We start from the raw sequence: 14,839 nt of genomic DNA, 5'->3' as shown, positions 1-14,839 counted from the left end.
CTGACCTAGTGCAAATGTCCACACAGTGAAAAAGAAAAGTAATGTCTCACTACTACTGTGAAGAGTTTTAACCTTGATGATCTCTTCAAAGGGTCTCAGGGGAGCCTAGGGGTCTGTGGACCAAACTTTGAGAACTGCTAGAGAAACTCTTACACAAATACACCAGCATACAGGTATAGGAATGTTCACACACCCCTCTCCTCCTCTCCCTCCCCTTGCACAAGGTCTCAGCCAAACCCCTGGTGACCACATCAAGTCCAGTGACAGCCCACCCACCACCACCACCACCACAAGCCCCCTGCACTCCTGAGCCAGGTTCAGGGGAGCCAAGGGCCTCAGCCAGCCCCCCTCCCTCCACAACCAGGCCAGTGAAGGACCCTGTGGGCTATTCCTGCCCCCACCCCAACCTCGGTCCCCCTACCCCCTTTTGCCCTCCCCCTCCCACTGCCCCACAACATTTAAGAATGTAAAAACATAATAATAATAATTAATTAGTTAATTCAAAAAAAATAACGTTCACAGAAGGAAACAACACAAATGCCCCTGAACAAGACTGGGTATATTCACATAATGGAACACTGCTGCTATAAGTAACACATAAACGTGGTACCTACCACCTTCAGACTCGGGCCACCAGGGCCTCTTCCCCGAGCCCCACACTTTAAAGGGCCTCTCACCTCTGCCTTCCTCCAGCTGTGAACTTCTCCTTGGGGCAAGCAGTCAGTAGGGCCAAGGGGACATGGCCACCTGGACCCTGAGTCTCCTTTCTAGACAGAATCCAAATTCCCTAGAACTCCCTGCCAAACAGCCCTGATTCCATTTTCAGGACCTGAATGGTCTCCTCAGGTTTATCCTCCCACGAGCGTGGGTATCTGTCAACGTGTGTGCAATGCCCTTTGTAGAACAGGACAGAAAGAGAGAGGGTGGACCATGAGGTCTCTGTTTGTACTTATGTCCTAAGCCCCACAAATGTTAGGGTTGGTCCTGCCTAGATAGATCTTACACAATACTGAGCTCAAAGAGCAGGAGTGTGTGCACACACATAAAACATAATTACATTTGCGAAAAAAGGCAAAACTATAATGTTAAAGATCCATACACTCCATGAAGAAAAGCAAAGAAAGGTTATTACAAAAATAAGGATTATGTTTACCAGAAGAAAGATGCAGCGTTTGTGATCTGAATGAGACACATGAGGGCTTCTGCGATGTTCAAAATGTTCTATTTCTTTTCCTGGATGGTAACCATATGAGCATTCATTTATTAGTATTCAATAATGTGGAGTATACATAAAGCAAATGTATTTCACAGGGCCTGGTTCTCAAAGCCTTGCAGTTTCAAATGTTAACCTTGCAAAAGACAAGAAATTTTCCCCAGGCTATAGTCTCTGTTGCAAGATAAAGAATTGTAACACAGCAAGGTTGCTGGCTCAAAGACAGAAAAGTCACTGATTTATATGTAAAAATACTGGGAAATTGCTGTAAGAAGAGAATGTTTGCTAAAATCAAGTTATTGTTGGTGGATTGACTTAACTTCTTGCAAACTGCATTATGGAATGTCACCTTGCTTGTTTCACTGAATATTACCAGCTTCTATTGTCAAACTTGTTAAACTACACTTAGCAAAACCCCACTTGATGAAGTTTGGATGTGTTGTCCCCTCCAAAAGTCATGTGGAAATCTGATCTCCAATATGACAGTGTTGGAAACTGATTGAGTCATGGGGGTGGACTCCTCATGAATGGATTAATGCTCTCCCTGGGGGAGGAGGGGTAGTGAGTGAGTTCTCGCTCTATTAGTTCCCACAAGAGCTGATTGTTTTTCTGGCTCTCTCTCTCCTCTCTCTCTCTCTCTCTCTCTCTCTCTCTCTCTCTATATATATATATATATATATATATATATATATATATATATATACCTGCCAGCTGCCTGCCACTTTCTGCCACGAGTAGAAGCAGCCTGAGGCCCATGCCAGATGCAGCTGTCTCAGAATCGTAAGCCAAATAAACCTCTTTTCCTTATAAATTACCCAGTCTCAGGTTCTGTTATAGCAACACAAAACGAACTAATACACCACCTGTGTTCTCTTCCTGTAACTTCCCAGTCTGGAGAATAAATGCAGGAAGAGAACCCCAATTCGTGGTTAATTTCCAAAATGGAAAGAATGCCTCTCTTTTGAGGGTTCTAGGAGATTAACCCTTTTCAGGCCTGTGAAATTTTAGTGCCCAATCTGCCACTCACAGAAAACCAAATGCATCTACTATCTCTCCCCATCTATCACTGATACATATCAGTCTGTATTTTCCAAAAGTAGCCACAAAATATTCCCAGTCCCACATGCTCTTGCAGAACTCTGACATTCCTCAATAATAGGTGGAGTGATTGTCCCCTCCATTTGAACTTGGGCAAGTCTTTTGACCACCATGACTTTTGAGTTTCCCAGCCCAGGTGCCAGACATGTGAGTTAGGAAGGCTTTGAGCTGACTTCAACCCCAGCCACTGACAGCAACCACATGAGAAACCCCAAGGTAAAACCACTTAGCCATCCTAGTCAGCTCTCAGGAATGTGAAAGATAATAATAAAATGATGGTTGTTTTAAGACATTTATTTTGTTACACAGAGATAGACAACTATGCAATGCATGACCTAGTAGTTCTCAATACAAAACATTTCTTGTATTTTTATTGTAAGTGGAACACTAATCTAGAGAAGATTTTGATTTTTAACAAAGGATAACACTAATTTGAGATTTTCTTCTAAACTACCCTAATCACAAAAATCTAAATTGGTAAAACTAATCAAACTAGCATTCCAAATCATTTAAACAGTTTTCCAAAGAGTTTTCATAATCCAATGGCCACCAAAACCTTTTCTAACTTTCAAAAACGACATTAATCCCTCCTCATTTAATTCATGTAGGTCAGTTGTTCTCAAAATGTGGTCCGTGGAACAGCAGAATTAGCATGACCTGGAAGCTTGTTAGAAATCAGAAGCTCTGGGGCTGGAGCCTGTGCCCTAGGCTTGGCCCTATTCCTTCTTTCAAATGTAAAAGTACTTTATTCATTTGCTCTTCATTACACCCTGTGACATGGTGAGGGCTGGCATGAATAATGAAAGACCTCATTCCAGTTGACACAGTTAAGAGACAGAGCTGGGGATGGGAACTCAGACTCTTAAGCTCAACATTTTGTGGGTACACATGGGCAGTGAATGTTTCAAAGATTACTTAAATTTATAATTTTGAACAAGTTAATTGGACAAGCCTCCTAGTAATTTTATTATATATGTTTAAGAGTGGTATAACAGGCAGTAGGAGCTCCACACTGGAGTCCTGGCTCCAGCCTTACTGCTGTGTAATCCTGGGCAAGAATCAACATTTCTGAACCTGCTTCTATAAGGGGTATTCAGAAAGTTCACGGAAAGATTTGTATTATCCTTCAATTAGATTTTTCCAAAAACTTTTTGAAGTACCCTTGTAAAACAGATGATACTGCTGCTTCAGGGTTAATCATAGCTAACAATTGGGCTCTCTCTGTGCATGTGGCACGCGCTCTATATGCTTAAATAAATTACCTTAGTTATACTTACAAGAACACAGTACAGTAGATATTATCACTACCCCGATTATACAGAATAAAAAAATTACAGCACAAATCATTACATATACTAAGTCAGGGAGCTCCCTAAGGAGTAACAGACAGAATTTGAGCCCAGGAAGTCTGACTCCAGAATGTTCATGCCTAGCCACATGCTTTCTCACTTACAATAATTAAATGAGATGACCCAAATAAGGTATTTAGTACAGGGCATACTGCAGGAATTCAATAAACCAAAGTAGTTATTTAACATTATAGCTATTAATATTTTACTATTACCATCTCTTAGTCCCTTAATAGGTAGACCATTGCTTATTTTCAGAACCTAAAATCTGGGAAAGATGTCCAACACGTTAAAAAGGACTAAAATAAAACGGAGGATCAAGGAAATGGGGAGTATATCGTGTATTTGGTTAACTGTGTATCCTGAGAAAAACCAGGGAAATAATTCTCTAAACATTTTATGCTTATAATTACTCCAACTCATGCCTGAAGGAGGACATTTAATTACATGTCCCTTTAATATGCATAACTACACATTACTGCTGGCCATAAAAACACGCAGTTAGCTTTAAAATCTAATCATAATATTATATTCAATGACCCCTTCTGAATCATTAGATGATCTCAAACATTAGAACAGAGGTGACTTAGTAAAATATTAAGTGTACTAGCTTTATGTTTGCTAATTTTCCTACCAACTGTCTTTTCTCTTTGCTCGAAATGATTTTTTATTAACTCAGAAAATTCAAGATTAAGTGAAAAATTAGTTCTTAAGATTTATCCTCAATCCAGCTCTCTACAGGATACATTTTAAAAACATTTACAACATCCGCTAGTAAATATAATAAAGCCCATACTAACCCAAAAGCTGTTTTAACAGGGGGAGAGAACTACTCAGTACCTACAGTGGATATAAGCACGTCCCCATCACTAATTCCCATGTACTTACTTCCACTGCGTAGTGTAAAGCCGAGGAGCCAGGATGCAATGACAGGTTTTGAAGAGGCTTGATATGAGGTTTCTCCCATCCAAACTCTGAAGACCACTCCACTGTCAACATGTGATCCGTGAACACAGTTCCGAAAACGAGAGAATTTGGATCTGGTTTTTCCTTTAAAATGGTGGCTGGCGTGATTATTAGATCTTTAGCCTGGGGAAGAAAAATCAGTACCATGAAAAAAAATAACTGAAAATCCACTGGCTACATGATACAGAGGGCCAAAAGTAAAATCACTTGACTTCTAAATGTTTAACACTGTATGAGCAAAGAAATTCCGCCCGTGGCTCACTTGGGAGAGTGCGGTGCTGATAACACCAAGGCCACGGGTTCGGATCCCTATATGGGGATGGCTGGTTGGCTCACTTGGGAGAGTGTGGTGCTGACAACACCAAGTCAAGGGTTAAGATCCCTTACTGGTCATCTTTAAAAAAAAAAAAAAAAAAAAAAGAATTCAGCTGTTTGTTCAAAAATCTCTGCAATGTACACTGACTAATAGAGTATCAGAACCAAATTTCAGTGAACTTTAGAAAAAGGAACAAAATAGCAGATGGGGTGAAATGATGCAAAAAAAAGAACACATCCCTTCTTCACTCATGTGAGCATTTGGGAAAGATGAAAGGGGTGTGTTCCATAATAAAACAGCAAAACTCATGATGATGTATTAAACTAAATAGTGGCATTAAAGACTGAACCTCTACTTGGCAATAGCTATGCTCCAGCTCCCCCAAAGAATTCTTGGCACGAGTCTTCAAAATCCCCTGGACCGACCGTAGGAGAAATGGACAAAGTGAAGCAGATGTTATCCTCTTTGAAAACAGAGAAATAGAGGATGAACGCTAAGACATAAATCCTCTGTTCTGTGTTGAGGAAACAGTGAACAAAGGACCTCTTATTCAAAGAAATATAAATAAGAGTAATAGGGAAAAACTTCACACGGCAGCACTTCACAGACTCTCCAGAGAGCCAGTTTGCCCATTACAAACGACCAAGCGTGTAGGCACGGAAACTGCACGCATACCACTGCTGACTTGACTACAGCTGAATGATGCTGATGGAAAAGACATGGGAAGGAGCTTTCTGACCAGTTGAAAACCAGTATTAACCAGGGACAGGTCCAACCTGTTAACAGGCTGTAAGTAATGTCAAATTCCACTTTTAATACATAAATTTACTCATTTCCCCCAAAATCAAATACAGAACTTCAGTTTATATCATCAGCTCTCATTATTTTTTAGTGACTAATTACTTCTAATTAATTCACTGCCTTCTAGCTACCTTAGTCATTTGATACATTATAAATGATAATCAGTTTAATTTTTAGAATAACATTCAGGCTGGAAAACATATTCCAAAACAACCAGAAAGCTCACATTACAATGAAGCATAGGACATTAGGGACAACATATTACTGTAATGTTCAGGCTAATCTAGTAATGCTACTTTGTAATATGCCAGTAAAATGAAAATTTGGAAGGTTGACTTTCTTCTACCACTATTTAATCTAAGTAAATAAGTTAACTTAAAACCTCCTCCTAAGTGCAATAAATTTCTTGAAAGGGATATATTCCAGTTAAATTGTATTGAGCTTTGAATCCCATTTCTCTCCCATTATCCTCTAGACTAGGTAGGGGGTCAGGCAAATGTCACCTACAGGCGAAACGCGGCCAGCTGTCCTGTTTTGTAACTACAAGTTTTATTGGAATTCAGTCACGCATTCTTTTACCTTTAATAGTGGCAGAGTCCACTAGTTGTGACAGAAAGCTGGTGGCCCCCAAGCCTAAAATATTTATTATCTGGCCCTATTAACAAGTGTGCTGACCGCTGCTGTAGATGGTTTAGATAAGAACCCCAGCTAGAGTACTGGCGGTTAAATCTCCAACCCTAGCACAGTGCCTGGCACACAGAACAGTAAAGGTTTTCTTAAATACTGATAGTGTCTGGCTGATATCAGATGTACTCCCCCCATGTGCGATAAACTAACTCCTAGAAGATGGCCAGGATTTAAAGTGAGTGTTTAAAAATGCTACCACAAACTTTTTATCACATGAATAGGTTCACAGTATTCCTACACAACGAAGCACTTGTGATTCTGCTTTAGTTAGTTTTTAATAGATGGGGAGAATCCTGAGCTACGAAAAATCTGAAACCATATCAATATAGTAAGACAAACTGCTGCAGACAGGATGCCCCTCCACCCCTAACCTCACTGAGGCTTAATCCCCACTGTAACTGTTAAGGGTGGGAAATCCTATTATGGTGATTGAAAGGTGGGGCTACGGGGAGGTGATCAGATTGTAGGACCACGCTGTAGTGAATGGATTAATAATGGTGGTCAGGTGTGTGGTTCTGAGGGCTTTAAAAACAGAGTGAATAAAGATGTTAGTCTCTGCTCTCTCTGCTCCACCATTTTGACAATGCGATAGATACTCTGCCTTCACTGTCACTACCACCAAGGCCTTCACCACATGTGTTCCCTGGATTTTGGACTTCCCAGCCTCAGAAACTGTAAGCAATAAATTTTGTTTTCTTTATAAAATATCCAGTTTCTTGTATTTTGTTATAAGCAACAGAAACAAACTACTAGAGAAAATTGGTACCAAAGAAGTGGGGTGTTGGTTATAACAAATACTTGAAAATGTGAAAATGGCTTTGGAACTAGGTGTTGAGGAGAGGCTAGAGGAATTTGGAGGAACAGGCTAAAAAGCCTACCTGCTGGTGAAAGTTTAGAAGGCAAGAAAACAAGGGAAAGTTTGGAATGTTTTAGAGATTGGTTAAATTGTGATGACCAGAATGCTGATAGAAATATGGACTATAAAGTCCATCCTGAGAAGGTCTCAGATAGAAATAAGAAGGAGCTATTTGGAAACTGGGGCAAAGATTAACCTTGCTATGAAGTGGCAAGGAACTTGGCTGCATTGTGTCCATGTTCAATAGTATTTGGCAGAAGAAATTTCTAAGCAGCAAAGCATTAAAGAAGCTGCATGGCTACTTATAACAGCCTATGCCAAGTTATGGTGGCAAAGGCATGACATTAAGCCAGAATTTAAAAGGGAAGCAGAGTGTAAAGATCTGGAAAATTTGTACCTGGCCTTGTGGTAGAGAAGCAGAGAGCATTTTCAGAAGAAAAATGCAGTGCTGCTAAGATTAGTACAAAAGAAAGGGATTATCAAGAGAAGGGGGAAAAGGCCCTGATTGCAGAAGCCTCTGGCGCCAACTCTTCCATTACAGGCCCAGAGGCTTAGGGAGACAGAATGGTCTTGGGGAACAGGCCTGAGGCACCCTCCACAGGTTCGCTGCCCAGGGCCACCTCAGGAAGCTGCTTCCAGCACCAGCATTCCAGCTGCTTCACCTGCTCCAGCCATGGCTGAATTGGCCCCAAGTGTGGCTGGACCTGGCTTGTATTTGGAAAATATAAGCCCAAAGCCTTGACAGCGTCCACGTGATGTTAAGTTTGCAGGCTCACAGAATGCCAGAGCTGGGAAGGTTTGGTAGCCTCCACCTCGATTTCAAAGGATGTACAGAAAAGTCTGGGGCCCAGGAAGAGATCTGTCACAGGGGTGGAGTCACCACATAGAGCCTTTGCTAGAGCAAGGCTGAGTGGAAATGTGAGATCAGAGTTGCAGCAGAGAAACCCCACCAAAGTAATGCCTAGTGGAGCCCTGGGAACAGGACCGCCATGGAGACCCCAGACCTGTAGAGTTACCAGCCATGCAACACCAGCCTGCAAGAGCTGAAGCATCACCTGAGACCAGGAAAGCCATAGGAGCAGAGTTGCCCCAGGACTTGGGGACCCAACCCCCACACCAGCACACAGAGGACATTGAACATGGAGTCAAGGTACATGATTCGCCAGCTGTACGATTCAATGCAAGCCCTGTTGGGTTCTGGACTTGTTTGGGACTTGTTACACCTTTCTTTTGGCCTAGTTCTCCCTTTGGTAACAGGAATATGTACCCTATGCTTGCCCCACCATTGTATCTTGGAAGTGGATAACTTGTTTTTGATTTCACAGATGGGACTTAGAACTTCAGAGTTGAAACAAGTTAAGACTTTGCGGATGGAATGAATGTACTTGTGTGTGAAACAGACATGAGTTTCGGGGGTCAGGGGCAGAATGCTGTACAGATTGGAGGCCCCCCCAACCTCACTGAGGCTTAATCCCCCTCTAATTGTTGAGGGTGGGAAATCCTATTATGGTAATTGAAAGGTGGGGCCATGGAGAGGTAATCAGATTATAGGACCATGCTGTAGTGAATGGACTAATAATGGTGGTTAGGGGTGTGGTTCTGAGGGCTTTAAAAAGAGAGTGAATGAGGAGGTGAGCTTCTCTGTTCTGTCTGCTCCGCCATTTTTGCAATGTGATACCCTGCTATCACTGAGGTCACCACCAAAGAGAAAGTCCTTCACCACATGTGTTCCCTGGACTTCGGACTTCCAGCCTCAGAAACTGTTAAGAAATTAATTTTGTTTTCTTTCTAACTTATCCAGTTCCAGGTATTTTGTTATAAGCACTAAGCAACAGAAACAGACTAATACACAAACATAATGCAAATTTCCTTCTATTAAGAATACTGGTAAAAGTTTCTTAGTAAAAGGGGAGGGTAGTAAGACAAAACATGAGGGTGGTTGTAAAAATGGAGAGAGTGGGCAGAATGGGAGAGCTTTTCAACTTGCTGAATTCTGTATTCATCATAAATACTGCGGACAACAGACCTTGCTTTTTTTTGTCAATGTCAGAATCAATTTGCATGGTTCTTCAAAAGTAACACAAAAGCTCACCCTGTCAGCTGCTATTTCTATCATTAATTAATTGTACCCCCAAACATGAAGCTTACTACACATGATCTATCTTTATGGCTTTCTAAGCTCATCAATAATTCTTCCTACCATGAAATGGACAAGCAATAGGATCTATTCAACTTTACTTCAATGACAACCCACGTAAGAATAGTTTAAAAACAAGATTATGGCTTTGCCTTTTATCAAACAACTGTAGGGTGGGTTTTTTTTCCCCCTTCCCTTGTTCCTCTAACTTTCTTCCTTGTCTGCTTTATTATTCTTAGTATTTTGTCTTTTTATTCACTCAGTGAACACTGACTGCACCAGCATCGTTGGTTGCTCAGGCACTGCACTAAGTAAACAGGATGTAGCAAGATGCATACGGCTCTGGCCTTCCTTCTTGGACAAGCTCACTGTCAACCATGGACAGGCAGTAGCTCTTATAGCAAGTATTCATTCATTCAACCTAATATTTTTCAAGTTACTACGTGCCTGTACTGCTACAGGTCCTAAGGAATATCAGGGAACAAAACAAGAAAAGTTCTAGTGAGGGGAAACAGTATAAAGAAATACAGAAAGAGAAAGCTTATCCTAGATGGGTTAGTGAAAGCCTCCCTGATGAGGTGGCATTTGAGCAGAGGCTTGCATGGAAAAGAAGGTAGACCATGTAGATATCTAGGGGCAAAATATTTCAGGCAGAGGAAACAAGTGCAAAGGTTCTGAGGTAGGAACATGCTTGGCATGTTCAAGAAAGAGCAAAGAGCCCAGTATGGCAGAAAAGGAGGAAATGTGGAGAAGGTGGAATAGTATGATAGAGTCAAGGCATTGCAGCTACTGGAAACAGGGAAAGGATGGGCCAAGATAGCCAGTTACTCCATTATATACTGATCCACATTCCAGTTCTCCTTGAGCTCTGGCTCTGTGCAGCTGAGATTGTATCCGCTCTTCCTTCTTTTCCCAGGAATCTTTACCATAGGCTGCTGGCAATTAAAGTAAGTCCAGTTCACCTCTCTATTCCAGGCAATTTGAAGGAGACATTGAGGAAAAATACTAGAGGCATAGCTACCATGTCTTAATTTTTTGCTGTTTTCAAACTATTAGGAGCAAAGCAGAAAGAAGCAAGATACGTTAACCAGTGATAAAATACAAGCATCTGAGCAATGCTGAATCTCCACACTTCCCCCTCTGCATCAGTGATTCTCCACCCTGGCTCTTCAAGTTGATAAGATCTTTGAGCGTGAGAGTGTGGTGTGGTTTTCAACCTTGACTGCACCATTAGAATCAGGACAACAACAAAACAAAAAAAGAAAACATGTACCTTGCCTTACCCCCGAGGTTCTTGTTCAGTTCTGGAACAGGATCTAGATTAGTATTTTTAAAAAACCTCCACAGTTGAATCCAATATAGTAGCCAAGGTTGAGATGATCATGGCCTAGTATATACAATTTTTAGTTTTCTAAACCTTCTTAAAACCTCTAGGACCACCCATAGTGACCCACTGGCCCAGAGAGATAAAGTTAGATATGCGGTTTCCTAATGATATGAATAGTAACGCTCTAACTTTCTGATTTGTACATAAGGGTTGCCCTATGTCCAGTTTTTCAAAGTAATGCACAATGGGATAGCTTCAGAATTTCATCAAGAATTTCCTTTATTTGAAAAAATTTCTGCAACTCTGAAAACTGGGGGAAAAAAACAAACAGCTTTTAAACTGAGCTCAAAAAAAATTACCTAAGAATACTAAAATAACTCAGTGATACAGTTGAATGAAGTTCAAAAATAAACAAATGATAGTAACTGAAGGTGTGTGACTGGTTTTGAGTAGATCTGAAATACAGTTCTAAGGGAAAAAATTATTGACAAAACATAAAATAAACAAATTTATAAACAGTGTTCGTTTAAAAACCATTTTCTTTTTTTACATTTCCTTTCCTAAGATGGATAAAAATAACAGTATTTGTAAGATGATACTTTCTCCTGCATAATTAATCTGCCTCTTTAAGATGGTCCAGGTTCTCTCATGACTTCAAAGTCAGGATGTTTCACATCATATGCTTGTGGAAGAATTTGGAATGCCACAATGACGGAAATGACAAGAAATATTCACAAGAGCAGGGCATATTAAAAAAACAACTTCCTAACGCAAAGTTTGTGGTTGGGTAATCATTTGCTCTGAAACAGGGAAGCCCATGGCAGAAGAGATTAATGTGGCTGAAAGCACCTGAGCACTGTACCAGCCCGCACTCGGTCATCTGCAGCTCAGCATGCGGTAGCACGCTTGTACTTGCCTGCACTGACTGGCCACAACACTTAAACTGTTCAAAGATCAACTCTACATTATAACTGTATCAGAAATTTAATAACTGTCCTACAATAGGTTCTTGTGCTTTTTTCTTACTCTGTTTGGAAAGCCTTAGGTGCTAAGTTCATTATCTTTTAGAGATACCCTTTTGAAAATCTAATAAAGAGTAAGACAAAGAGAACTACAGATTTGGAACATCACATTCTGTGGAGATATGAAAAGCAGGGACAACTGGAACAAACAGATGGTTGACCTCTTTCAAACAGAGAAAAATCCATAAAAGATTCCCTAGGATAGGATAATAAGGAGTCTCACTGCTGGGCCCTGTTAGAAAACTGCATCCTCACTTTAACATGACCATGTCGAAATAGGTGCGGGGGCAGCAATATGAAAACTACCCACGAGGGACCCCCTGAAGCAACATAAAAGTTATAAATGGAGTAGCTTAAGAAAGAGGTCAAATGCAAAGACGGTCCTGTAATATCACCATTTTTCTCCTCCAAATTATCAATAACATTTTATATTTGCCTCATCATATATGTGCTGTGAATACATCCACCCTTACGAGTCACGCTTTAACATGTAAATACACAAGTGTCAATGGATACCCCCTCTTTAACCAAAACCTAATATACAGAAATCTAAATTAACAAATAAAAAGATTATTTAATTAGGAATTAATCCTTTACTTTGCAAAGACTTCTATGTATAAAAGTATAAAGGTCCTTCAGGAACAATTTTATTTACCTATTTCCTTGGAAGAATTTACTTACTGTATAAGATGAACCTTAGAGATTGTGAAGTAGGAGTCTTTTACCTCGTTCTTTTTAAGGACCCATATCTCAATAAGTTAAAGTCCTCAAATGTATTAGAACTTAGTCTTCATAGATTAGCAGAGTAGATCTGCTATAGGATTATAGAGGATATTATTTTTAAAACGCCAGAAATAATACAGACAAAATTCACAAATTTACTTTAGTAAGAGATCTGCTATATTCTACTATATTAAAAAAAAAAAAAAAAAACCCTGGCAAGCAGAGACCTTATCTTGAATTTCTCTTTGGAATTAACGAGTCAAGTTTCACTCCCTCTCTGAACTCTGCCAGGGATGGGAGATCATTAGAACACTCTGCTATGGATGACAAATGACAGTGACTGAAACAGGCAGGAGAGCAGAACCCTGCATGGTTGGGGAATGGTGGATGACAATTTATAGAGAAAATAACAATACATCTTGCATTTGTATTATTATGATTTTCAAAGTACTTTATCGTACTTGCTCCTCACTGAATTAAGAGATGACTTAATGATTCAGACAGAAAAGAAGGAAATGCAACACTTTCCCAGTAAAGTGTTATGAGCTGCTTAAAGAGAAAAATCACAATCCATTAAACGTAGTTAAGATTTACACTAAACTTCACAAGCAGACAAGCATCTAGGTTAATATTCACAAATAGACTATTTTCCAAGAAAAATTTATGATTCATGAAATAAAATAAGCAATTAACTGCTAAGTAATTTTTGATGTGATGAATGGACTATCGTTCCCCAAATGACATTTTCCCCCCGAGACTGGAATTTAAAATGCATGACAACATACATAAACTCCTGTATAACCCACACAGCAAAAATTCCCGCAAATCTCAACAAAAAATAGATTTACTCAGTTGAATGTTGTTTCAGACACAACATCTGGCAAACACTTACCTTAAAGGCCTCCACCACCTCTTTTGATCCTCCTCCCCTACATTCTGCGGAGCATCCGTTACTGCAGTCCTTAAAAAAGAATTAAACCGCCATTAAGTAAAGCCAGGTGAGTCACTAGGGCCTGGGGTAATCAATGTGACTCACCATTACACCGTGGGCTCCACTCTGGTAGCCAGGCACACACGAAAACGAGGATCAGACAATCAAACGCCCAGGCACCAGCCCCAAACAAGAGCGTCCTGGGAGTGCGGTCCTTCAAGTCCCACCCTGCCCGAGGTCGTGGCTGTTTTTGTCCTCGCCCGCTGGCTTAGGAAAGACTAGTTAAATTCTAGGTCAGCCCTACAGAGCCAGGGTTCACCAGCAAAGAACAAGAAGGCAATTGTCTCCCTTATATCCGAGTAAATAATCTAGACTACGGTTTTAAGCCATTTATAGAAAAATCCCCTGGGCCCGCTCAGCCTCGTGGTCCTGTCAATCACTGGCACACAATGGCAAGCCTGAAAAAGGAATGGGGACGGTGTGAACGATTTTCTCCCAGGGAAGGGTCCTCCCGATGCCGGAGCATCCACACCAAACCCCACACCTTAAGGACAAAACCTCATAGAATTAAGGGGTAATTTAAAATATAAAGACACAGGGGAGCGGGGCTCACTGGGAAAAGGTGAGGACATTAAAAAAAAAAAAAAAAAAAAAAAAAAAAAACCTACTGTGCTAAATCACTACGGGAGGGAGGGAAGAACGGGATCCAAGGAGACAGAAGGCTGCGCTCAAAATATTTTGGGGTGGCGAATGCAACGCAGGATGTGACTGTGGATCCTGGCAGCCCGGAGAGGACGCTCCCGCCACCTCCCTCCAAGCGACTTCCATGGCGACCCTCACGTTCCCCTCACGCGTCGCGCTCCGGGGCGGGTCACCCAGCGGGGTTTTAGACCTGACCGAGGGGGACCTCGCCGAGGCGGAGTCTGCAGGGATAGAACAAGGGACGCCTCGGGCTGCGAGGCCAAGGGGGACGGTGCAGCCAACGGCAGCAATGCGCCCGGAGGCCCCCGGGCTTCCGAGACCTGGGTTCCAATCCGCCCCCTTCCGCAGTCGGCCGAGGTCTGCGTACCTGGTGGGCGAGGGCCGCGGCGGCGCGGGGCGGGCTGGCCATGGGGAGGCTGCGGGGGCGCGGGGCTGCGGGAGGCGGCGGCGGCGGCAGTACTGAGCGCGCGGCTGCACGCGAAAGCCGGCGGCGCGCCTCGGCCCCGGCCCCTGCGCACGGGCCGCGCGGCGTGGGGTGCCACGACCCCGGGCCGCGCGCCAGGGCCCGGCGCAGGGAACGACGCAGCACCTCCAGCATCCCGAGGGGAGGAGCCTCCACTGGTCTCGGTCCCTCCCGGTCTGCAGACGCCAAAACTAAAGCCGTTGTCCCTGCCACCGAGGTCTCGTGCGGTGGCCCGAGATGCGCGCCGC

At 42.1% G+C, this 14,839-nt stretch overlaps 1 protein-coding gene across 9 annotated transcripts in view; it reads right to left on the bottom strand.

Moving 5' to 3' along the window:
* The window catches only part of BCAT1 (branched chain amino acid transaminase 1), a 64,493-nt gene extending 49,956 nt beyond the window's left edge, over positions 1-14,537 (bottom strand). For 6 of the 9 annotated variants that reach the window (XM_063075143.1, XM_063075147.1, XM_063075144.1 and 3 more), the window contains exons 1-3: positions 14,496-14,537; positions 13,388-13,456; positions 4,549-4,749 (exon numbers count right to left, since the gene is read on the bottom strand). In XM_063075143.1, the coding sequence (XP_062931213.1) occupies positions 4,549-4,749; positions 13,388-13,456; positions 14,496-14,537 (312 nt within the window). Of the gene's footprint in view, positions 1-4,548; positions 4,750-13,387; positions 13,457-14,495 lie in introns of those variants that run through there. The other 3 variants (XM_063075151.1, XM_063075150.1, XM_063075149.1) reach the window with 3 other exon arrangements.
* Positions 14,538-14,839: the final 302 nt, after the last annotated feature.

The sequence above is a fragment of the Cynocephalus volans genome, chromosome 12, assembly GCF_027409185.1.
Source record: "Cynocephalus volans isolate mCynVol1 chromosome 12, mCynVol1.pri, whole genome shotgun sequence".
NCBI lineage: Eukaryota > Metazoa > Chordata > Mammalia > Dermoptera > Cynocephalidae > Cynocephalus > Cynocephalus volans.
Note: the sequence above shows the minus strand (reverse complement) of the source record. Positions and strands in the feature narration are given on the sequence as shown.